At 48.8% G+C, this 26,514-nt stretch overlaps 1 protein-coding gene across 4 annotated transcripts in view; it reads left to right on the top strand.

Moving 5' to 3' along the window:
* SPATA13 (spermatogenesis associated 13) overlaps positions 1–26,514 on the top strand; it is a 118,406-nt gene that overhangs the window by 40,272 nt on the left and 51,620 nt on the right. For 3 of the 4 annotated variants that reach the window (XM_075337381.1, XM_075337380.1, XM_075337379.1), the window contains exons 3-4: positions 6,604–6,969; positions 13,364–13,508. In XM_075337381.1, coding sequence (XP_075193496.1) covers positions 6,604–6,969; positions 13,364–13,508 — 511 coding nt within the window. The remainder of the gene's footprint in view (positions 1–6,603; positions 6,970–13,363; positions 13,509–26,514) is intronic. The other variant, XM_075337382.1, reaches the window with a different exon arrangement.

The raw sequence follows: 26,514 nt of genomic DNA, 5'->3' as shown, positions 1-26,514 counted from the left end.
TGCTCTAACTGTAAAGAACCCTTTCCTATTTAGCTGTCCGAATCGCTTTTCTTCCACTCGCAGTGAGTGCCCCCTGGTCCTTAGTATTGTCTTTGGAAGGAATAAGTCATGTGCCAGTCCTTTATATTGACCACACATGTATTTATACATATAAATGAGATCTCCTCTGAGATGTCTTTTTTTCTAAGCTAAACATATCTAACTTTTCCAACCTCTCATCATATGGGAAGCCTCCATTCCTTGTAGTAATCTAGTTAGCCGCCTATGAATTGACTCTAACTTCTGAATATCCTTTTTAAAATGTGGAGCCCAAAACTGGATCCCATATAACATGTTCCATTTGATTCTCTGCCACACACGTTCAGCCTTGGTCCTACTCACATTTCTAATTCTTGGTCCTGATCTTTGATCCCTCTCCGGTACCAGGTCCGGGTGTGATGTGACTTGCGCTTGTGAAATCGGAACTTAGCTTTTATGTTGGTTAGATTAGTGGGAAATGTGTGTTCTGCAATGGTTAGCAGTTCTTTGTAAAGAAGAAATAAAAGGTTATTTTCTTGGAAGATTTGTACGGCAGAGATTCCCCAAGAATCAGTAGCTTCAACCACATTTAATGATGTTGGGTGATAGTGAAACACATTAGATAGAAAAGAACAATAATTAAGTATATTCTGTAGCCAGAATTTCTCACCTATCCACACAGCATAGATTATAACTTCAACACGCAAAACGTCTTTAAGATAAGCACACAAAGATTTCTGGAGAGATGAGGCTGGGATATAAACTAATTACTTAAAAAACTAATAAACCAGTGTGGTATATTTGTTACATGGAGAAGTGAATAGTTACTGACACCAAAAGACAAAATTACTATATACAAAAAGTAAGATAACAACCAAGAAGGATTTGTATATAAAATATAAACTTTTGTTATATATCTTACAAAAATGAATTGACAAAAATAAATTTAAAAACAGAGTAACACCGAAATGAGAGGCGAGAAGGTCTGCAAACCATGTCATATGAAGAACGACTAAAAGAACTAGGGATGTTTAGTTTGAAAAAGAGAAGGCTGAGAGGAGACTTAATAGCGGTCAACAAATATCTGAAAGGTAGTCACAGTGCAAAGGGAACCACCCTATTGTCATTAGCACAAGGAAGTACAAGAAGTAATGGGATGAAACTAAAAGGAAGGAGATTCAGATTAGACATTAGGAAAAACTTTCCGACAGTGAGGCTAATCGGGGAGTGGAACAGGCAACCGAAGGAGGTGGTGAGGTCTCCATCAATGGAAATCTTCAAGCGCAAACTGGATAAACATATAGCTGGGATGATTTAGGAAAGCCTGCACTCGCAGGGGGTTGGACCCGATGGCCCTTGAGGTTCCTTCCAACTCTACCATTCTATGATTGTATGAGAACAGTGGGAAGAGACATCAAAGAAAAGGAGAACCTGGTAATAAATAGCTATGGACCATACATATAAAGATAAAATCACCCAGACTATGTGGTATAACCAAAGATATTATTTACCTAGAATATACCATTGGCTAGATCTACTATCTATATATATAATTGCCTTATTCTGTCTGTCTGTCTGTATCTGTCTGTCTGTCTGTCTGTCATGCTCCGAAATTGTGTCCTTACGGTGACACAAAGCTGATTGGCCGCTGGGCTCGCCATGGCCCCGCCCCCCCACACGGATTGGCCTCTCGCCCTGGCTCTCTGCAGGCCCCGCCCCCTCACGCAATGCACGCTCGCTCTGGCCCAACTGACACGGAGCCCCGATTCCCAGGTGAGTACACACACACACATCAGATCACACTCACTCTCACACTCACTCTCACACACACCTCACACATCACAACATGCTGGGATATCTCTTGCTTCTACACCGGCTCCGTCAGGATCCCAGCAGCGCCAGACATAACCTTGCGATGCTGGGATCTTCACGGAGGCCGTGAAAGCTGGTAACCATTATACACATCGGGTAACTAAGGTCCCTTAGTTACCCGATGTGTATCATAGTTACCAGTGTACACCGGCTCACACTCACTCTCACACACACATCACATCGCATCCACACATCAAGGTCCTGCAGCGCCGGAAAATACAGACACATAACAGCACACACACATAACAGCACACACATACACACACACAAATCAGATCACACTCACTCACACACACACATCACATCGCATCCACATACTCACAACATCCTGGGATATCGCTTGCTTCTCGGCCTCGATACTGTGCTGTTGTGATCTTCCAGGACCTGCCGGAGGATCACATGGCCAGAAGCATGTGATATCCCCGGATGTTGTGAGTATAAGCGCGTATGTGCGATATCGTCAGTGTCTGTGTGTGTGAGTGTATGCGATCGGGTGTGTGTGAGTGTATGCGATCGGGTGTGTGTGAGTGGATGCGATCGGGTGTGTGTGAGTGGATGCGATCGGGTGTGTGTGAGTGGATGCGATCGGGTGTGTGTGAGTGGATGCGATCGGGTGTGTGTGAGTGGATGCGATCGGGTGTGTGAGTGTCGGCAGAGGAGCACGGCGTGCTGGAGGAGGCTGGGAGCAGAGAGGCTGATCATGGGGAAGGCTGGGAGGAGAGAGGCTGATGCTGGGGGAGGCTGGGAGGGGGAGGCTGGGACGAGGGAAGCTGATGCTGGTGGAGGCTGATGCTTGGGGAGGCTGGGAGCGGAAGGCTGATGCTGAGGGAGGCTGGGAGAGGGAGGCTGGGAGGAGAGAGGCTGATCCTGGGGGAGGCTGATGCTGGGGGAGGCTGGAAGGAGAGAGGCTGGAAGGAGAGAGGCTGATGCTGGTGGAGGCTGATGCATGGGGAGGCTGAAGCTGGGGGAGGCTGGAAGGAGAGAGGCTAATGCTGGTGGAGGCTGATGCTTGGGGAGGCTGATGCTGGGGGAGACTGGGAGGGGAAGGCTGATGCTGAGGGAGGCTGGGCGGAAGGAGGCTGGGAGGAGAGAGGCTGATCCTGGGGAAGGCTGGGAAGGGGAGGCTGATGCTGAGGGAAGCTGGAAGGAGAGAGGCTGATGCTGGGGGAGGCTGGAAGGAGAGAGGCTGAGGCTGGGAGGAGAGAGGCTGATGCTGGGGAAGGCTGATGCTGAGGGAGGCTGGGAGGGGAAAGCTGATGCTGGGGAAGGCTGGGAGGACGGAGGCTGGGAGGAGAGAGGCTGATCCTGGGGAAGGCTGGGAGAGGGAGGCTGATGCTGGAGGAGGCTGGAAGGAGAGAGGCTGATGCTGGCGGAGGCTGATGCTGGGGAGGCTGGGAGAGGGAGGCTGATGCTGAGGGAGGCTGGGAGGAGGGAGGCTGGGAGAGGTAGGCTGAGAGAAGAGAGGCTGATGCGCACACACACACACACACACACACACACACACGCGCGCACTGCACAACACACCACACACACACACTGGGAACCACAAACAACTGCCCTACACAGACACCCACCCACACACACAGACAACGCTGCACACACACAACACCCAACACACAAACACCGCGGCACACACAAATATGCGCACATACCGCACAACACACACATTGCTCAAAACATACCTCCCCCCAAAACACACCACACACACAAACCGCGCAACACACACACAACGCTACAGACACACAGCGCTCCACAAACAACGCAACACACGCAACACACATACAACACCGCTCTCACCCCCGTCACACCCAGACAACACCCAGAACATGTACAGCGCCTACACAAACACTTGGTAACTACAGACAACAACATCTCTCTCTCTCTATATATATATATATATATATATATATATATATATATATATATATATATATATATATATATATATATATATATATATATAAACAAAAATCATACATGAACTACACAATACGTAAATTCTAGAATACCCGATGCGTAGAATCGGGCCACCTTCTAGTAAATTTATAAGCACTAATTCATCAAGGCTTTTACACTGTAAAATTGTCGTAAAAGGTTTTGAAAAGTTTTAACATCATTGCGCAACGTGGGGCTGTATAACATTTTTGCGACTTTTTTTTCTTATTTTTACACCATTTTCGCCCACCCCTGACATAGAGGGCAAAGCTGGTGCAGGATGGCATGTGACGACTCCCACTCATCAAATTGGTGCTGAGCTGTGACATTTCTTACACAACCAATCCACTCCAGTCTTCTTACTCCAGTTTGTCAGGCCAGTCTTGGTAAGGGGGTATTGTGTGAGGTGCCTCATTTATTAACAGTTCTGTGCCTGTTAATGAATTAGGCGAGGTGGGCTTAGGCTGGTTTCACATCTCCGGTATTTTACCGGAAGCCGGATACGGAACAAATGCAGTACAGTTATATTCATTTACAATGGAAGCGTGACACCACGCAGATATATGCTTCATACACAACCGCATGTGTCCGCATGGTGCAGCGCTTCCATTGTAAATTAATGTAACTGTACTGCATTTGTGCCGGATCCGGCTTCTGGCAAAATAACAAAGATGTGAAACCAGCCAAAAAGGGGTGTTCCACTACTAGGAAAAGCTTATACTCACCTCTGCGACTGGCGCCGTTCCAGCTGTGTCCAGGCTTGTGGGGTCTGAGCTCACAATGGGTTGTGACTTCAATCAAGCCCCCCGACCAATCATCGCCGGCTTCTTTCTCCCCGCCTATGGAAAAATGAGTTAATCAACAGGAAGCTCCTGCTAACTTCCTGTTGATTGCGCCTGTGTCCGAAGGCAGACCACCCCTTTAAGTAAATCTGTAGTTCACCTTATAAAAACGCCGGTCTATAAGGACTCTGAAGCCATAGCACTTTGTAAATGTTTTAGACTGGTGTGGGAAAAAATGCTCCAAAGTAAAAATGTTTTAAAACCTAGATGTGTTAATAGTATATTGTTATCAAATAGCAAACTGCAAAGTCAGCGAACAAAATAAAAACGTAAATCCAATCAATCTTTGGTGTGACCGCCCTTCACCATAAAAACGGCATGAATTGATAGATCTTGATCAGTAGATCGTTCAGTGAGCATAGGCTGCCATTGTTCTCGGCAGCACAGGTCCTGCTTACACAGGATGAAACAATGGTGAAAATGGTGATCTATTGGGCAAAGTAAAAGATCATTTTTTTTGACGTGCTAACCGGTATGAAACTGTACTGTAATGCTGAATAAATCCATACCTTGCCTGTAGAAATCAATTTTACCCCAGGCAATGATGGTGTCGTTGAAAGATCTCTCTATGGCAATGCTTCCCAACTGCAGTCCTTAAGGTCCACCAACAGTGCATGTTCTCAGGATTTCCTGATTACTGTATTTCATAGGTGATAATTTACTCACCTACTGTGCAATGCTAAAGAGAGCCTGAAAACATGATCTGTTGGTGGCTTGTGAGAGCTGAAGTAGGGGTACACTGTTCTATGGGAAGCTGGGCACTGAATGAGACCTATCAGTCATACAGCGGGCAGGGAATAGAAAGGGAGGCAGGAGAGCATATCCCTCATTTCCCCTGATATCTGCTGTTATTTGGAAAATTATGCTCATTAAAGGGAACCTGTCACCAGATTTGGGGCCTATAAGCTGCGGCAACCACCAGAGAGCTCTTATATACAGCATTCTAGTATGCTGTATATAAGAGCCCAGGCTGCTGTATAGAACATAAAAAGAACTTTATAATACCTAAAAAGCGGTGCGGTGCAGACTGGTCGGATGGGTGTCTCAGTTCTACGGGTCTGGCGCCTTCTCTTTCGGCCATCTTTGTCCTCCTTCTTCTGAAGCATGAGTGCATAACGCGTCCTACTTCACCCACACTAGCTGGCATTGAGGTCCTGCGCAATTGCACTACAATACGTTACTCTTCCCTGCTCAGGGCAGATTAAAGTGTGCCTGTGCAGGACATCAACGCTCGCTAGCATGGATGACGTAGGACGCATCATGTACCCAGGCTTCAGAAAAAAAGAGGACAAAGATGGCGCCGATACCGGAGAATGGAGACACCCATCTGACCAGTCTGCAACGCCTCGCCCTTTAGGTGAGTATTCTAAAGTGATTTTTACGTTCTACACAGTGACATGGGCTCTTATATACAGCATGTTAGAAATATACAAATCACCAAACTTTCCAAGCCTAAGACGCTTCAGGAAAACTCCGGCATTTTTTATTGTGTTTTTTTAGTTCGGAGATATGTCGCGCCCAGTGAAGTCTAGCGGCAGCTGCCTCGTTGAGAACACAGAAGCATTCGGCTTAACAGGGTGCTCCTGTGTATTGGGAGATGGCTATCACCCAAATGATCGGCCGAACTAAAGTCTATCGGTGTCTTTATTGTTATTAGTTCATCTATGGTACTAACCAAGTGATATCTGACAATTTTATATCTGCTCAGTATGTTTTTTTCTCTAACGATAATTTTTAGTTGTTGTTGGTTAATGTAGATTTACGTTTGTTGTGCTCAATTAGAACTGTCCCAAGTGACCAGCACAATATTAGTGAGCCGTACATGTGCAGACACAAGTCATTGTCATTTTCATCCTTTTCTTTTTATTGGAAGTTTTGTTAATTGGACTAACATTCACCCGGTTACCTCACTTGCATTGTTCACATTTTAAAAAAGGTCACGACAGAAGATTCCTGGACCAAATCGCCATCTCAAGATGAGGAAAAAGCAGAATCTCAAAAAGTTTCATCTCAGAAATGGGGCACGGGAAAAAGCCGGTGTAGGCCAAGACCCCTTTCGGATTATGGTCAGATGGCCATTCGCAGTTTCTCTATCCCAGAAGACTCTGTTCCTATGGATTGCCAAAATGCTGATGGTGGGAACTGCACATTTACTTCACAGTCCGTTAGTGAGGAAACAAGTGTTCGCAAATCTGGCATGGAGTTCCAAGGGAACTATAAAAGAAGGCCCATTTCTGTAATAGGAGGTGTAAACCTTTATGCAACGAGCGAGGATGAAGAGAATGGAGACATGCTTCAAAAAGTAAGCCTCGGAGCATGACCTCTCTGCGAAATGAAAGACCTTCTGAATCTTCTCTTGAATGGTGCCCTAACATTCATCTTCTCATAATTTCTTTCCTTCAGAATGCATGCTCTTGGACTAACTCCAGTTTCTTGATTTCCTTACTAATTGTACTCAAACATCAATAAAATATATAGCACGGTGTTGTTGATTGGGGCTGTTGAGAATGAACATTAATCATTTATTATAAGATTTGTGCTCTAATCATTTAATCACATTCAGTAACTGTGGCCTTATTTCACCTGTTTACTGCTTAAAACTGGTATGTTAAAAAGCAATATTGTTTAAAGGGGTTGTCCACTACTTTTCCATTGATGGCCTATACTTATCATAACTCATCAATGTTTGATCGGCCTGTGTCTGACACCCCGCACCACCGCCGATCAGCTGTTCTCGGCAGCAGGCAGCCAGAAATGCTCATTTCTGACATCGCGGTCTTCTAATAGCGGCCGTGGCCAGGTACTTCTCATTCGCCTCCTATTAATTAGAATGGGAGGCGAATATGCAGTACCCGGCTGTGGCCGGTATCCGATCACAGAACAGTACCTGAACTGAGTATTTCCGGCTGCCTGCTACGGCCGCCGGGACTGATATCAGCTAATCTGCGGGAGTTTGCAGGGTGTCCGACCCCGGCCAAATAAACATTGATATCCTAGGTTTGGCCATCAATGTCAAGATAGTGGACAATCGCTTTTAAAGAAGTACTCCCAAGATTTTTTTTAATTCACTAAACCGGTCTAAATAAAAGACTTGTGTAGTGCCAGTGCAATAAAATACTCATCGATCGCCGTCTTACACCGCGTTTCCAGCGTAGCTCCGCTCCTCTTCTTGATACATCATTGAAATTCCGACTTTGCGGCTCACACCGGGCTCTTTGTCAGCCGGGAGTGCTTTCACAATGTAAAGCTGCCCATACACATTAGGCCACATAGACATTGAGTATTTTGTAAGTTTTTTACCTCAGTATTTGTCACCCACAACCAGGAGGTGGTGATAAATACAGAAGTGGTGCTCGTGTTTCTATTATACTTTTCCTCTGATTGTTCCTCTCCAGGTTTTGGCTACAAATACTGAGATAAAAACCTCACCAAATACTCAATGTGGACACGTGGTCTTAGGGGTGCTTCACACACAGCGAGCTCACTGCCGAGATCGCTGCTGAGTCACGCTTTTTGTGACGCAGCAGTGACCTCATTAGCGATCTCGCTGTGTGTGACACTGAGCAGCGATCTGGCCCCTGCTGGGAGATCGCTGCTCGTTACACACAGCCCTGGTTCATTTTCTTCAAAGACGCTCTCCCGCTGTGACACACAGATCGCTGTGTGTGACAGCGAGAGAGCGACAAATGAAGCGAGCAGGGAGCAGGAGCCGGCGTCTGACAGCTGCGGAGGCTGGTAACTAAGATAAACATCGGGTAACCAAGGTGGTTACCCGATATTTACCTTAGTTACCAGCCTCTGCAGCTCTCACGCTGCCTGTGCTGCCGGCTCCGGCTCTCTGCACATGTAGCTGCTGTACACATCGGGTTAATTAACCGATGTGTACTGTAGCTAGGAGAGCAAGGAGCCAGCGCTAAGCAGTGTGCGCGGCTCCCTGCTCTCTGCACATGTAGCTGCATTACACATCGGGTTAATTAACCCGATGTGTACTGTAGCTAGGAGAGCAAGGAGCCAGCGCTCAGTGTGCGCGGCTCCCTGCTCCCTGCACACACAGCTAAGCGGTGTGCGCTGGTAACTAATGTAAACATCGGGTAACCATACCCGATGTTTACCTTAGTTACCAGTGTCCGCAGCTTCCAGACGGCGGCTCCGTGCAAGCGCAGCGTCGCTTGCACGTCGCTGCTGGCTGGGGGCTGTTCACTGGTCGCTGGTGAGATCTGCCTGTTTGACAGCTCACCAGCGACCATGTAGCGATGCAGCAGCGATCCTGACCAGGTCAGATCGTTGGTCGGATCGCTGCTGCATCGCTAAAGTGTGAAGGCACCCTTAATACTGAAGTAATAAAACTCACCAAATACTCAACGTGTGAACGTGGCCTTAGATGGCTGTCGGTGGAATGAATATTCCACCAATCTTTTGGCTGATAATCATCTCAGCTGACCCTCCCATAGACCGCAAAGTGCCCATATGTTCTCTATGAGAAAGCCGCTGACTTTTTCCTAGAGCTATTCAGTCGGCAAGCGCCTCCATATACATTAGACTGTTGGCTGAACTTCTCAATATCAGAGATTAATGTGTTTGGGGGCCTTAAATAGTTATTCCTACATCCAAGATCCTATCCCAGTGTAACAATAATATCAGGAAATATCTCCAATTAGAAATGTAGTATAGTTCTTTAAATTCACTATGTCACTTACCTCATATTCAGGGCATTGCAGGACCTTCGGTATCCATGGTTACAACCACGCGTATAGTCAGTTAATTTATTGTTAGTGGTAATAACCATGGATACCTATAGTCCTGCAATGCCCTGAAAATAAAGTAAGTGACATAGTGAATCAGGAGAACTATACTACATTTCTAATTGGAGGTATTTGCTAATATTATTATTATAATAATAATTAATTATTACACCTACTACATATTGGAATAGGATCTTGGCAATGGGAATACCCCTTTTAAGTCTATGGTGGGTCAGACCGAGGCTTCATAGACTTACATTGAAAAAGCAACTTCTGGTTCACGCACAGACCCTAAATTGAGCCATGTGAGTGAAAAGCGGATCGGAGTAGAGTTGGAAACGGGAAGATGGCGATTGGTGAGGATTTTAGTGCACTTACACACACAATACAAGAGACGTATTGAGACGAGTTGAGGGATTAAAAATGTCCTTGGGAGGGCTTCATTAACAATATATTGGTAGTTTAAGTGTATTCTTGAAATAATCTTCCTTTCTTTCTTTATTATCTTTGGTAGGCCATAAATGGCCCCGTGTAAACATACCCTCCAGGAAACCCATAGAACCACCACATCCATATTGTGACAGAACCCATAGATGGCCCATTGGAACAAACCCCCAATTGACGAAACCCTTCAATTATACTGTCCCTACTGAAATGTGGAGACAGCTCTTGCTTATTTATGTTCTCCAGAGAACCACTTTCCAAAAATCTGTTATGGATCATTTGAGCAATGAGCATCATGCTCACCTATTCTATAGTAGACGAGGCGGTGGTCACCAGCTGATCTTGTAGGTTTTTACTATGAAGCCCAGAAAGATGTAGTTTAGAGTAGGACCCAGCAATGGAGGGTGGCGTGAAGTGGCGCTGGGCTAGTATTACAATGGCCATTCTAATATTCTAAATACCTCCAAAAATATATAAATATACATACACACATGCACAGATACTTTTTCCTGTGTCCGCAAAGCTTGTTGTTTTTCACGGCAGAATTGATTACACGGAAAATTTTGAATGTCACTTCTATAGGAAGGAAATAAAGTTAAAATGGCGTGAAATTAAAAATGCAGACCCTCAGCCTTGTTTTGCGAATTTGAAAGGTCGGTTCATATTCATATACAGTATAGCCAATTATCTTGGTGGACGGGGAGGTGAAGTAATGTTCCAGATTGGGTTACAAGAACAGCCGCTCCCTGTCATCCGAACTGCCCAACTGATTGACATTGGTCCTAGTTCTGTCCGTGTTTTGTCAGTTTTTTCCAAGGACAGCACTCATATCGAAAACAATAGTTGTGTGAATATTGCCTTAAAATGACAGTCCAGCCGCAGAATGTAGGTCACTGCTTATAGCAATCAACACTAAGCGCAGGCTGTAATACCATCCCGTGTCTGTGGACGGGCAGCATAGATTTATTGCCGCATGGTCTCGTTGCTCCATTAGTAAGAGGTGAGGGAGCCACATAGCAACAAAATGTATATAGGGACCCTCCTAAAAAGTAAGGACCCAACGTTCCATCCGTGATACTTGGTCTAATCTCCGGCACCTTATTTGCTGAAGTATAGAAGAGGGTCCCATCACAGGTTCTCACCTAACAATATAATCGGGTACGGAGTCCACCTGGGCCCCCATAACAGCCACATGTGCTTGCCCCTGCTGGGTGTACTCTACTGGGACTCACACATTCAGTATACTGGGACCAGTCCGGGTGAAAGGAGTATAATACTTAATTGCCATGAGTGTAGTTCCCTGATATGGACGTATTTCTGGCGCACTCGTGGTGAACTGATGGCTCAATATGTAACTCTATCTAGAGATTTGTGTCACTGACATGATCCGACAATCTTCTGTTTCCTATAACTGCATGTCATCTTTTGCATTTGAATAACCAATACTATACTGTGTCTTTGTTTTTTAATTGATATTTTTGTGTGAATTTTATTAGCTGTAAGTTTGTGCAGCGTCCCCTAAGTACACCGCCATCTTCTTTCTCTTCTTCCACCAATGACACGACAATATGTCACAGGTAACCCTGTCCTTAGAAACCTGAAGACAGCACAGGTCACTTTCTGCTACAAGATCAGAACACTCCTCTCCTGCTATTGTGATATGCCAAGACCTTATAAAGGTTTTTGAATTGTAATGAAACTGGTTTAATAAACTCATTATGGCTGCAATGACAAGAAAACTTATAGCCACTGTACCCGCACCGATGGTTCTCTTGGTCCTCGGTCGGCCTTTGCGCCAATGAAGCAATGACTTACCAGAGTTATCAGAGTTTAAGGCTGAGTTCACTTGTCCTCTAGTCATCCGTTAAAACAGATCCGTTGGGAAATCTGATTTCTGACGGATCTGGTTTTTTTTTAATGGGAGTCTATGGACAACGGATCCGTTAACGAATTGCTATTTAGCTATCTATTGTGCTTGCATTTGTCACAGATCCCTTGTTTCTTAACTGATCCGTTACAAATGGACAATAAATTGCAATCCAAATGGATCCATTGTCCATAGATTAAATACCGTAATTTTTGGTTTATCAGACGCACCGGATTATAAGACGCACCCCAAATTTAGGGGGAAAAAAAAGGAGTCCGTCTTACAGTCCAGTGGTGTCTTACCAGGAGTGGGCGGCAGCGGTGGAGGAACGGGGTCACAGGAGGCAGGGGCGGTGGTGGAATAGGGTGATGCTGCGGGCGCTGTGCTGGAGCTGTGGGCGCTATGCTAGAGCTGCGGGCGCTATACTGGAGCTGCGCTGGGGCTGCAGACCGAGGGCACTGTGCAGTGCTGGGGCTATGGGCGCTATCCTAAAAATGTCAGCAATGCGGATTTCAAATAATGGAGTCTCTGCTCAAGATCTCATCTGCGCACGCGCCGTCTCCAACCCATTGCTCTCCCTGCAGTGGACTTAATGAAACTGGCGCCCAGAGATGGCGCGTGCGCAGTTGAGATCTTGAGTCAAAAGATCCATTTCTGCATGCGCCGACTCCAGGCACCAATATTTTGAAGTCCGCATTGCCAACATTTTCAGAATGGCGCCCGCAACCCCAGCACAGCGCCCTCGGCCTGCAGCCCCAGCACATTGCCCGCAGCTCCAGCACAGCGTCCTCAGCCCAGCAAAGCGCCCTTAACCCCAGCACAACCCCCTTTGCCCCAGCACAGTGCTCGCGGCATTGTTTCTGCTACCCATTTTCCTCAACTCCCCCAGTAAGCAACATTCGGATTGTAAGACACATGCCTGATTTTCCGTCCAAATTTTTGGGAAGAAAAGTGTGTCTTATAATCCGAAAAATACGGCATGTTAAAAACTGATGTGGGCGACTTCCGTTATTTAACAGACAAAAAAGTTGTGTTTGCACTCCGCACAACTTTTTTGCAAACTGATCTCTAACGCAGCCGTGATAACAGAAGACTACAGGATATGTGAACCCAGCATAACACGTCGGCTTTACTGGCACCATTACAACAAGTGAATTTGCTACCATTGTCGTGTACAGGGCCAAAGACAGAATTCAAGTTTCACAGAACATAAAGCCCCCAATCCACTTTGGATGCAGAGTGCTCTCTTAATGAATCTGGTGCATCTTCATCCATAGTAGGAAATGTTTGTCAACCAATGATTGAAGTATATTTCTGCAGTAATTTACAACACCCTTTTGGCCTAAATTCTGATGAATTTTTTGTTTCCCCTCCTGACTAAGCTCAGGTTACTTTTCCAAAAGTTGGTGGACCTGCAGGACCTGGTGTAAAAATCCAAAAAGCCACATTTTTTTTGGGAGTGGGGAGGGTAGGGAGTAAATACAGTTGTGAAACAAAAATTAACATTTCACTCAGTTTTATGCCCCAAAATCTGCTTTAAGGATTGGGTGCCGTTGAGTGTTGTGGGGATTTGGATGGGGTTTGTGGTTTTTGCTTAATGTTTCTACTAACTGGATATATTTTGATGTCTGTCCCATTTGTAGCCGATCCCTCGTCCTCCCGTGCCATCACACAAAGTGCCTCCATACAAGGCTGTCTCTGCTCGCTTGCGCCCCTTCGCCTTCTCACAGAGTACACCAATTGGCCTTGACCGAGTTGGACGCAAGCGGACCGTACGGGTTTCTAACAGTAAGTTTTATCAGTTATTTTTTCCTTTTTTATTTCTTTTTAAAGAGGTTGTCTGTAATTTTTTTATCACGTTATAGCCTGATATTTTGTAATATACCTGTTTACTCGTGTGCTGTCTTGCTGCTCTCACTATCACATGATGCTTGGTCCCTTCTGCCCCGAACATGTGCAATCTTGTGCACTTAATTTTCCCTTTCTCAAGCCTTCTCCTGCCTTATGTGTTGTGATAAGTGATGTCTCACATGGGTAGGTTGAAGCTCTTTCTTAGCGCAGGCGCAATTCAAACTGTGCGCATACGCTGTGAGAGAGAACAATGGCAAAAATAGTTACCATTAGCATATAAAATTATTACAAAAAATACCAGATTAACTAATTTTAAGTAGAATTTCCAGTGTGAGTGGCCTAAAGCTGAACTGCATAAAAACTGATGTTTGTATGGTTATTCAGTGATTAACACAACTTTGGGGTTCCTCAGGAGACGCCAACAAATACTACGCTCCCACTTTCTGAGATTCGCCCTCTACATACTGAAACGGCATTGGTAGCGTTCCTCCACCCTTATTAGCTAGGAGTACATTTCTACTTAATTTAAGTATGTGCCGGCTGCGCTGCTACTATGGGGTCTCTACAGAGTGTTTTTGGACAGGAGGGGTCCCAGAACTTTGTAGCCCCATCTCCTTTGCTATTGAGCAGCAAAATCATATGATTTTATTGAGGAATTGCATTGACGTTAACGGGAAAAAAAATACTCTGCCCTTTCATCCTGAGCCTCTTGAGTGGTAAATGTCAGGACACAATTTTGGGAGGGGAGGAGCACAGTATGTTTTGGTTGTTAAGCCCCCTCTGTGCCAGTGCCTTGTTAAATAACATTGCAGATTCTGTGGAGACCATATCTCCCTGCCGTTCTCATCATTCTTTTTTTAATAGCCCTTCTCTCTTAATGGGGCCTCTACAGCAGTTGTATGAGCTGGCATTCTGGTGCACCCTTATGGATACAGACTACTGCAAAACAATAATTTTACTACTCTGATGTGTTTTCTGTGTGCTCAAACATATTTAGGAAATGCTGTTTAATCAGCTTGCATTATTTATTTGTCACGGGTGACAGTCATGTGGTTTATGGCGATAGAAGGTCACAGCGTTTGGCTGCTCAAAATGCTCCCTGACTGTCAATTGTTCCTGCTGTCAGTATTCTTTGGTATAGGTAGCTTTCCTGCTGGATTCATCTCTCTCCCTTTTGGACCCAGCAGGAGCTGGCCTTCCACCCAGCTAATGATTATCGGTATTCCCCTTGTGGTTAAATACGCTCCCTTCTTCCCTGGACAGGTGCTGGTGATATTATTCAGTTCATTCTAGCTCTGGTTGCAAGCAGGTGGCTTGCTCTCATCTGTAGTATCGTTGCTGAAGCTTTGCTGAACTTCTATCAGTGTCAGCTGTAGATAAGTAGTTCATGCACTTTCCCCTGTGTGTCCTCCTTGTCTCTTCCCTAGTGTTTAGTGGGGTTGATGAAGAGCTCATCCCACCCATTCCCTATTCAGAGACCAGCATTAGGGATATCTATTGTCATTTATCCGGCTCGGTGCAAAACCCATCTAGGGTGGTGAGGGACCCCAGGGATCAGCTGTAGGTTTGGTCAGGGGTCACTATCACCCCCTTCCCTAGACGCAGGGGTCCCCTTCCCATACCTTTCGCAGCTCACTTGGTACTTCCCCGTACCTAGCGTGACACTGAGCTGGTTTTATGTTTGCACGAGCCCTTTAAGGAAATCTGTCAGCAGGTTTTTGTTATGTAGTGGGTGGGCCTACCCCCTACTAGTTCAGCATAGTTACCCGGCATTGTTATTATTAAAAATGTTGAATTTTATTACTGTATGTGATTTTGTGTATTAGGGCACCCCCTAGTGGCCGGGTGGGACGGCTGTTGCCACCGGGGAGGAGGAGTCGGCTGGATATCTAGGGAAGGGCTGTGTGTGTGCAGTGAGAAGGATCCGGGACAGCAGGCAGTGAACATCTGCAGCGGCAAGTGTGAGTGTGTGAGCGGAACATCAAGGGACACCGGAGTAAAGGAGGTGGACGCAACCTCAGGGTCTATTCCGCTGGTGTGGGTCCAGTGCGTGCTTGACCGGAGAGTGGGAGCCCGGAGAAGAAGAGTATCTAGGGCATATCCCCACCAGAGGGTGCGTTAGGGCAGGTTGTCCCCAGCTCCACCAATATTGCCGGAATCTGCTGACCGGAGTGTTACTTTGTGCCTGAATAAATGTCAGTTTTTATGCATCTCAACTTTTGCCTGAAGACTCTTTGTGCATCGGCCGGTGAGAGAGACGTCACACACTGCACATTCAAGTCAGGTCCTGAGGTTAAAGAAGTGGTGGAACCAGGGGGCAGCCTCAGCATCAGTGCCACGACTACACAGCCAGAGGTGCCCCTGTACCATCACTTCATGTGGCGTAGTCGGCAGGATCCGAGTCCCTTGCCGGAGAACCAGGAGACTGAAGACCAAGTAGTGCCTGAGGCACAGAATTCTGACTATGGGAGAAAATTTCCAGTCCCCTGGTGGGAAGAGAACATAGTACCCGCAGCGTTGGACCGGGTACAGGATGATGACCAGAAGTCCGTTATCTATGTTGAGGAAGAAAAGGCGCGAAAAGTTGGCGCCGAAAGAAGAGCCTGGGGCTGGCCGGTGCCGAAGAAGAGGTACGGAGTACTCCGCCCAAAGAGGGGAGGCGCCAGCTCCAGGGCATTGAGGAAAACATACAAAGTGGGCGGTGTTCGGAAAAGAAAGACGTACCGCCGCGGAGGAGTCAAGAGAAAACGTGAGGCTGGGGGAGGATTCTGTTTAAGAGCGGGAAACAGCGGCCCGCCTCCTTTTTCCTCAATCTGCGTTATGACTCTGCCGCTTGCTACAACCCAGCGTTTAGAGATGGTGTGAAGCCCCGCAGGTGTAGTGTCGGTGTCGGTGCATTACCTTCAGGGACTCCACGTTGCTGGATCTCCGTCACTGGTAGGAAATCTTCTTGTTTGATCGTGACGCCACTCTCAGTATTGCGGTCAGTGGGGACCGCCACTGCAGGTTAGGGGACGCCTGGGGCTGATGGTGGGTGCAGTCGGATGTAGTAGCCTCCTGAGAGTGAGGCAAGCCCCAGAGCCCGGTGTGAGTTTGTAGTACCACAAGGCGCAGAATGACCACACAAGCAGGAATGTCTTTCAAGGGCTTTACTCACATTTGATGGCAGGGTGAGTAGCCCGGGCGTAGCTGAGATGAACCAGGTGGGAACCAGGTATCCTTCAGGCTGACTTTATGAGGGTGACTACTGACTCGCCTTCCTTAGCCCTTGGTGGTTTGGGGTGACCCCGACTTTTAGTCCCTATGGGGGTCACCCAGGGAAGACGCTGCAGCCTCTCTCCCCTTGTTGTTTGCCGTGTGCTTGTTCCCCGGACCAGGCCACTCCAGCCTCTTGCCTCCTATGACCTATGGGCCCAAACTTGTGGTTACGTGGCTGCGGCTTTTGTAGTGTTGTGGTGTGGGCTTTAGGAGCCCCACACCGGCAGGTTTAGCAGGGAAAGGTGAATCTATCCTCGCTTCGGGATCTGCCGCCCGGTTGGGCCTGGTGCTCTCTAGCAGTCTCCTTACTTCCCACTCCGTGCACTCTCTAGCTGAAGCTGGCTTTCAGGCAGCACTCCTAGTTGACCGTTCTCCCCCGTCTGTAGCCACTGCGCGGGCGCTGTTAGACAGCAACAGCCCCACAGGTCTGCTCCTCACTGAGCCCTATGGAGTTCTGCTCTAACTGACTCACTGCTCCTCCTCTCCTGTTCTTGCCTACGCCACCTAGCAACCAGACTCTCCACCACACCCCTTGAGAGGAGATGGAGGCTCTACCCCCTCCACTATTCCAGTGAAGGTGAAGGCTTGCCCCCTCCTGGGATCCCCAGGGGTCCTCTCATGGGTACATGTGTGAGACCTGATCACTATGCGCCTGTGTTCCACACCCCTGTCAGCCTTCTGGATTACCTGTATTGTACTGTCCCCAGCATGGGTGCAGTACTCAGTGGTGCCTGACCAGGTCAGGGGCGCCACATTCCCCCTTAGTTATCACCAGCACGTCCTCGGGCTGCAAGACAACATTTTAAAATGCATAAAACATTAAAACATGTAAAACATTTAAAAGCACCAGGTATTAGACATCACCACCCTCCACCCACAAGTCCGTTAACCCACCCAAAACCCTCTCAGGAGGCAGGTCACCGGTTTCTTTTTGGTAACCAGGTCTGGGCCATCCGTTTCCCCAGACCTTTCCTCCAATCTTCCTCTCCCGTTGGCCGCGACTTCAGCCACTTCTGGCAGGATGTAGAGGCGGCTTACATGGGCTGGTGGTTTCAGGGTATACCTGGCCTGGTGGATCCGCGCCTTCAGCCTCTTCTGGCAGGATGCAGAGGCGGCCTCCACAGTTGGTGCTGGCCAGGTACCCTCTTTGTGGTGGTGAGCCAAGGCCCCATAAACAGGCGTGCTCTCTGGTCGCAGGTGAGCCAAGGCCCTTTTCTACGGACGGGCCCCCCTGGTCGCAGACGAGCCAAGCCCCTAAACAGGCTGGCCCTGGTGGTGGTGCCACTGGTGTAACTATTTACACTGCGAGAGTTTGTGGCTATAGCAAGTTCATAGCCTTAGAGTTTATTTCTCACAATAGTTTTTGTGGGCGCATTTCTTAAACGTTGCAAACAAAACTTGTCAAAACTGGTCAAAACAGTAACTTCTTACTTTCCTTTACTTTACTCCTCTTTTTCACTAGGGCGTGGGCATGTAGGGCACCGGCACCTGTGACTTTCTTGCTCTCCGTCGTCGTCCGTGGTTGTTTCATCTGTAGGATCTTTGTCTGTGGTTGTTTCATCTGTAGGATCTTTATCTTTCCTTTCTTGATCTTCGTCTGTTTCCTTTTCTGCATCTGTTTCTTTATCTCTGTCTTGTCTTTCTTGTCTTTCTTGTCTTTCTTGTCTTTCTTGTCTTTCTTGTCTTTCTTGTCTTTCTTGTCTGGGACATGGTGCTACGTCTAAGGCATAGTAGCCCCTTTCTCCTTGATGCAAGGTGAACTGTACTAAGTCCCCAATTTTCAAATTTCTGCCTGAATGTCCTCTGGGCAGGTGGGCTTGAACATCTCTCCGATTTACAAATATGCCCTCTTTTATTCCTTTTACTACAATGAAGCCGTATCCGCTTTTCAAATTGAAGTCCTCTACTATTCCTCTGTAAAGGGGTCCTCTAGCCTGGGCTTTGGACCTTCTTAGGCACCTTTTCTCCTCCAGGTCTCTGACCGTGACTTCCCTCTGCTCTGGAGACTGCGGTGTTGGAGCAACCTGCGTTCTGCTGCGCCGTGTCTTGCGGGCTGGGTTCATGCTTGCAGGCTTCCAGGTGAGGTCTTTAGGTTGATCTTCATCTGCTGACGGTGTCAAGTCTTCCTCCTCCCAGCGGGAATAGGGCAGCATCTCCGGCTCTGGGTAGGGGTCTGCTGCGGTTGGCGTCGGAGTCAGCCCTTCTGCCTCATGGTCTCCTCTCCCCCTTAGTTCTTCGCTGCACTCCTTTGGTGGCAGTGCTGGGGATGGGCTTTCTTCAGCTGGTCTGGGCGGTGGACTCTCTGGCGCAGCTGCAGGAGTTGTCTGAATCTCCTTGGGGGTATACGGAGGGAGCAGGTACCGATCCACCATCTCTTGTGGGAACTGGGCCTCTAGGTCAGCCTTCAGCTTCCAGTATTCGGGGTCCTCTCCTATCAGGGTCTTCCTAGCAGGGACCTCTGTGGACTGGGGAGCGGTGTCTGCTCTGGCCTTGCAGGCCGGGGAAAATGATGAGGTAGTCTTCTCTTCTTGGCGGGCCGCGCCCTGTATGGCGGCGGCCTGGTCTTGGCGGGACGCGCCTTGTATGGCGGCGGCCTGGTCTTGGCGGGCCGCGCCCTGTATGGCGGCGGCCTGAATTGGCGTTTCTGTCGCGGCCGGTTCCTGGCGGGCCGGACTGGACACTGCAGCCGCGGTCTCACTTGGCGTCGCAGCCTCGATGGGGTCCGTGCAGGCTGAGTCGGGCGTCGCTGCAGTGATCGGAGCTTGGCGGGCCGCACCCGGCGGGGCTGCGGCCTGGTTCAGCATATCACTTGCGGCGCGGACGAGCGTCGCTGCCGCGTTGGGGTCTTGGCGGACCGGGTTCAGCAGGGTGGCAGCCTGGGTCAGCGTCACACCTGCAGCACGGATGAGCACTGCCGTGGTGGTCGGAGCCCTGCGGGACAGGCGGGGCATCGCTGCAGCGGCCTGGGCTTGGCGGGCCGCACCTAGCGTGGCTGCGGCCTGGTTCGGTGGCGCCGTGCCGGGCGCCTCTTCCGGGACCGCGGGCGTGGCAGCAGGGGTCGGGGCACTTGCGCTGGCCGGGGCATCACTCGACTCACCCATCTGTGGCAGCATCGGGGTCTGCGTCGTCGCCACTCGGTCTGACATGCGTCGCGCGGCTCCCTCCTCGTAGGTCCGCACCGCCGCAGCCATCTCCAGGAGCTCCGTGCGTTCTTCCCTAAGCTGTCGCACAATCCCGGCCTCCAGCCGGTCGCAGAAGATGGCAAGCTCTCGGCACCACCAGGCAGCAGTGCCTGGTTCTGGGTATCCGCGTCTGGATTCCATTTCTGCTCTCTGCAGCAGCAGGTTTGTGGCTTCCCTTCTCTCTCGCCGTTTCTCGACGCTTCCGCTCTCACAGCCGGCAAGCTCAGAACTCTGCAGGGGATCTCTGGGTAGCCACACCTCTTCGTGGGCGGTAACTTCTTCCAGCGCGGGCTGCTGTTGTTTTTCAGCGCGCTTTTCATGGTGGCAATATGGCGGCGCTTCCAATTTTTCAAGCGGACCGCCTAGGCACATGGTCACCTGTCTGAACAGGTCTAGTCCTTATCCTGTTCGTGACGCCAGATGTGAAGCCCCGCAGGTGTAGTGTCGGTGTCGGTGCATTACCTTCAGGGACTCCACGTTGCTGGATCTCCGTCACTGGTAGGAAATCTTCTTGTTTGATCGTGACGCCACTCTCAGTATTGCGGTCAGTGGGGACCGCCACTGCAGGTTAGGGGACGCCTGGGGCTGATGGTGGGTGCAGTCGGATGTAGTAGCCTCCTGAGAGTGAGGCAAGCCCCAGAGCCCGGTGTGAGTTTGTAGTACCACAAGGCGCAGAATGACCACACAAGCAGGAATGTCTTTCAAGGGCTTTACTCACATTTGATGGCAGGGTGAGTAGCCCGGGCGTAGCTGAGATGAACCAGGTGGGAACCAGGTATCCTTCAGGCTGACTTTATGAGGGTGACTACTGACTCGCCTTCCTTAGCCCTTGGTGGTTTGGGGTGACCCCGACTTTTAGTCCCTATGGGGGTCACCCAGGGAAGACGCTGCAGCCTCTCTCCCCTTGTTGTTTGCCGTGTGCTTGTTCCCCGGACCAGGCCACTCCAGCCTCTTGCCTCCTATGACCTATGGGCCCAAACTTGTGGTTACGTGGCTGCGGCTTTTGTAGTGTTGTGGTGTGGGCTTTAGGAGCCCCACACCGGCAGGTTTAGCAGGGAAAGGTGAATCTATCCTCGCTTCGGGATCTGCCGCCCGGTTGGGCCTGGTGCTCTCTAGCAGTCTCCTTACTTCCCACTCCGTGCACTCTCTAGCTGAAGCTGGCTTTCAGGCAGCACTCCTAGTTGACCGTTCTCCCCCGTCTGTAGCCACTGCGCGGGCGCTGTTAGACAGCAACAGCCCCACAGGTCTGCTCCTCACTGAGCCCTATGGAGTTCTGCTCTAACTGACTCACTGCTCCTCCTCTCCTGTTCTTGCCTACGCCACCTAGCAACCAGACTCTCCACCACACCCCTTGAGAGGAGATGGAGGCTCTACCCCCTCCACTATTCCAGTGAAGGTGAAGGCTTGCCCCCTCCTGGGATCCCCAGGGGTCCTCTCATGGGTACATGTGTGAGACCTGATCACTATGCGCCTGTGTTCCACACCCCTGTCAGCCTTCTGGATTACCTGTATTGTACTGTCCCCAGCATGGGTGCAGTACTCAGTGGTGCCTGACCAGGTCAGGGGCGCCACAATGGCAGCACTTGGACAACCCGAGGAATTAGCTACCACCATGGCTCTGATCAGCTTAGGCCGGGGCCGACCCAGGTTCGCTCCTGCCAGTGAGGCGGCCTTGGTGGATCTTCCCATCGGACCGGGAGGTTCTACACGCCCGGATAAAGTGTCTTGGAAGACCACCTGGGACGCACAGACCGGGAACACTATCACTGAAGTGAGGGCGACTTATGCTACTCCACCAGGAAATCGTCCGGGAATTACAGCCTTCCCGTGGGAGACCTCACAGCTTGACGCCGCCACTCCACCATGTGCTCCTTTGTCGGAGTCGGCTGAAGACTTTGCCGAGCGTCTGGAGAAGGATAACCGTGGCTTCGTCTGGGACCCGGTAGTCGTCCCGCCCGCTGAGCCGCACCCCAGAGCTCCGTCCCCGAAGCCCGACCCTGTTCAGGAACGTCTTCTGGCCGAAAACCTTGTCCGGAAGATGCTGTCCGGTCCGGGCGGAGAGGAGCTGGCCCTGCAGTTTACTACCGGCGTGGTTGTAAAATTCAACCAGAAAGAGGGGTACGGCTTCATCCGCGAGATCAGCACCGGGGACGACTATTTCTATAATATAGTCCACCTGGACGTGGAGGGGTTGCCCAGGCGCCTTCACACCCTTTGGCCGGGCGAGAAGGTCCAATTTCTGCCGGACGCGGGAAGTCGCGGCCTGTTTGCAGTGGCCGTTAACCGCATGCCATCGGACCGGGAAGCGGCACTGTGGCAAGAGGAGCTGGAGTGGGAGGAGCAACAAGAGCGGCGCCGGAGCCATGCCAGACCGGTCCCGTCCGAGCCCTCTCACCCCCGGCGTACCATGGCTGCTGTTCCGGAAGCAGCGTCTGAACCGACCATTGACCCGGAGAAGATTCCATCTGTGGTAGCGGTAACCCAAAACGTTACCAACAAGCCGGTCATCATGCTGGACGCGACGCCACCCGCGCCACCATCTCGGGCAGAGACGCCATCACCCCCGCGAGGAGCTGCAGCAGCTGTGCCCGTGGAGCCGCCTTTCGCCCCTGTGGCCTTTAGAAGAATCCGCCGCCAGCCGGGACAATCTTTGGGAGCTTATATCCAGGCGCAAGCGGAAGAATGGAAGCGGGCCTGGCCCTCAGAGTAAGTGCTGATTGCTCATCTGTTGTTTAAGTCCGGTGCTGTTTAACCGGCAGAAGTTCTTTTAAAAGTTTTTTCGGGCCTGTTGCCCTCCAGCAAAGACCGGGAGCGCTGTCGAAGCCTCCGGGCGCCTCCAGCAAAGACCGGGAGCGCTGTCGAAGCCTCCGGGCGCCCATCTAAGACCGGGAGCGCTGTTGAGCCTCCGGGCGCTACGTAGAGACCGGGAGCGCTGCTGTGCCACTAAGCGCCCCTGCAGACCGGGAGCGCCGCTGAACTGGAGCCGTTGTTGTGGACTGACCTAAAAGGTTTTATTGTCTTAATATGTTTATTGTTAAGAGCCTTGCCGGGAGGCTCGGATTTTAAGAGGGGAGGCATGTAGTGGGTGGGCCTACCCCCTACTAGTTCAGCATAGTTACCCGGCATTGTTATTATTAAAAATGTTGAATTTTATTACTGTATGTGATTTTGTGTATTAGGGCACCCCCTAGTGGCCGGGTGGGACGGCTGTTGCCACCGGGGAGGAGGAGTCGGCTGGATATCTAGGGAAGGGCTGTGTGTGTGCAGTGAGAAGGATCCGGGACAGCAGTCAGTGAACATCTGCAGCGGCAAGTGTGAGTGTGTGAGCGGAACATCAAGGGACACCGGAGTAAAGGAGGTGGACGCAACCTCAGGGTCTATTCCGCTGGTGTGGGTCCAGTGCGTGCTTGACCGGAGAGTGGGAGCCCGGAGAAGAAGAGTGTCTAGGGCATATCCCCACCAGAGGGTGCGTTAGGGCAGGTTGTCCCCAGCTCCACCAATATTGCCGGAATCTGCTGACCGGAGTGTTACTTTGTGCCTGAATAAATGTCAGTTTTTATGCATCTCAACTTTTGCCTGAAGACTCTTTGTGCATCGGCCGGTGAGAGAGACGTCACACACTGCACATTCAAGTCAGGTCCTGAGGTTAAAGAAGTGGTGGAACCAGGGGGCAGCCTCAGCATCAGTGCCACGACTACACAGCCAGAGGTGCCCCTGTACCATCACTTCAGTTACCTCATCTGAGAATCTGAGAGCAGCATGATGTAGGCAAAGAGACCCTGAGTTTAATGATGTATCACTTAGATTACTGTGTGCAGCCGTTCTGACACAGTGAAAGATTTGAGATTTTGCATGTAGCAGAGCTGGGAGAGCTGTTCCTGTCCACACAGGACTTTCAGTGCACATTTCCATAGACAGAAGCTGCTAATCACAGAGGAGGGCGGCGTCAGACTAGAGCTCATATGCTGCTGAGACCCACTAATGATAAAGAGAAGAGGCTAACATTGCAGGTAAACAAAAAAGACTGAGATAACCGCTGCAGGGCTGAAGTCTCTTTTAACTCTTGCAGCATGCTGTCTTCAGGTTACATTGCAGAAATCTGTTGAGAGTCCCTTTTTAAAGGACTGGTTTCACAATCACAACTACTTCACAACTTCTGAATGCAGAAATTTCCTGTAAAGATAGTTATATGTTGGCCATATAGTACATTGTAGCCTAAGTCCTCATGGGCAAGAACTGTGGTTCGTGAGGAAGGAGAAAACCCTCTAGATCAAAATAAAATGTTTAAATAGGTTATGTTTCAGGGTTTGCTGGACAATTAGATAGGGCTGCTGCACATGTCATTCACCTAGTGAAGCAGAAATCCACTTTAGGCTATGTGCACACGCTGCAGATTTGGTGCAGAATTTTTTTGCATGAAATCTGTACCTTTTTATGGCAGAAAAACGTACCAAAAAACATGCTTTTTTGGTGCATTTTTCTCATGCTTTTTTTTTTTTTTTTTAATGAAATCAACGGCTGCAAGGGCTAAAAAAAGGCAGGAAAAAAAACACCTGTACAATTGAGAGAGTGCAGATTTTTTCTGCACCAAATCTGCAAGGAATTAAGAAAGCAATGTGCTCACAGCACTTCAGAAATCTCATAGACTTTGCTGGTTCAGGATAGGCATGATGATTTTGGTGCAGAGTTCTAAAACAAAAAAAAAACCAACGCATCGATATCTGCAGCAAAAAGCGATCCGGGTGTACATAGCCGATAGAAGTGATGAACAAATGAGGCTTGAAGTGCTCAGGGTGGGCAGGTAGCACCTCCTCTGCCATCGGCCCTCCGCGCCATACTTAGCCTAACTCCTCCCTCCACTAGGTGATTGACATGCTGCAGAGGTGATCACGGTCAATTACTTAGTTGAGGGCAGAGTCTTAGTCTGAAAATGGAGCTGGGAGCTGGGACAGTTGATGTGCTCTTTGATGCCCACGGCCTTTCTGGTCTCATTTGGATATAATTTCTAACATGGATATTTCTACCACAAAATAGCGTTTTTGTTTAATAAAGGAATTTTTTTTTAAAGGGAATCTCCAGAATTTTTCTATGTAATCTGAGGATAGCACACTGTAGGGGTTAAAAAAAATAAAAATCAACTATGCCTCTCATCAGGCTGTGTGCTGTTGTATATGTAAACTAAAGGCTTTATCACCTAATGATTATCATTGCTGGACTACAAAGTCACTCGCATGGCAGTCCGACACCCCTCTTGTGATTGTACATTGACAGAGAGGTGTCAATCTCTATAGAGAGCCTGATGTTGGCGGGACAGCCCTCTCAGCTCTGCTACATGCCTAAACTAAAATCTTTGATTATGTCAGTACAGCTGCAGCCAGTAATCTAAGTGATACATCGTTGGATTCAGAATCTCTTTGTCTACATCATGTCGCTTTCAGATGAGGTAGAAAAAAAATCAGAGGACAGATTCCCTTTTAAGCTCATAGACATGTAGTCTGTTTTGGGGGGTAGAATGAATTCCCATTTAAAGGTACTGTATGTGCCCACAATGTATTTTACTGGTAGAGTCCATCTTGAACCCAGTTACAATAAAGCATTAAGAAAACCACAAAAAGAATGAACATATGCACAGCAATGTCAGAACGATTTGCTGTGCATATGTTCTGTCTTTTTGAACTTTTTTATGTCTTAAGGAGCTATGTGCACATACCCTAATGAGCAGAGGTCAGGGCTTGTTCAGATGAGTATAACCGTTGTGTGCTGTCCTTGTGCACCATGGATCGGAAACCGAGCGCACCCGAACACATTATATCCAGTATGCGGATGCACAATGCCGATTTTCCTCAGGGACCTAAGATCTCCATGGAAAAATAATCACCTCATGTAATAATGTATGGGATGTAAAGGCAGCTCCCATACCCATCTACAATGAGCTAAACACGGAGCCTGGCACATCTCCAATTTTTAGGTATGACTGGTTGCTTTTCCAAAAACAAAAAAGGAGACGGTTGCACTCTAGTGCTACGATATGTGGAAAAATGAATATGGGAATATAGACCTGCATTACTGCTATGAAAAACATGTAAAAATTGAGATACTTAGCACACAAAAATGGCCAGTTTTATGTGAGCCCAACCGCCAACAGCAAGATGACCTCTTTTTGTTGGGTCCCTATCAAACTAACTGCCTCTCTTTGGATTAAAAAAAACTACAATTTATAGGCGGACAGGAACCTGCAACTGGAGAATTAAAATCGCATAAGGCTGAAGAGCAGGAGTGCTCAATCAGAAGGGCTAACCCTGCAATCTAGAAAGGTAGGATGTGCCATCAGTCTTTTTCCTAATGTGAACAGTGCAAACTGAACATAAAATGTACTGACAAAAAGGAGACAGATGCTCTCTGTAGTGCTAAGATATGTGGCATTAGTTTGATAGGGACCCAAAAAACAAGAGGACGCCTTGCTATTGGCTGTTGGGCTCACATAAAACTGGCCATTTTTGTGT

This window comes from Anomaloglossus baeobatrachus, chromosome 2 (genome assembly GCF_048569485.1).
Source record: "Anomaloglossus baeobatrachus isolate aAnoBae1 chromosome 2, aAnoBae1.hap1, whole genome shotgun sequence".
NCBI lineage: Eukaryota > Metazoa > Chordata > Amphibia > Anura > Aromobatidae > Anomaloglossus > Anomaloglossus baeobatrachus.
This window is presented reverse-complemented; position numbering and strand designations above follow the sequence as displayed.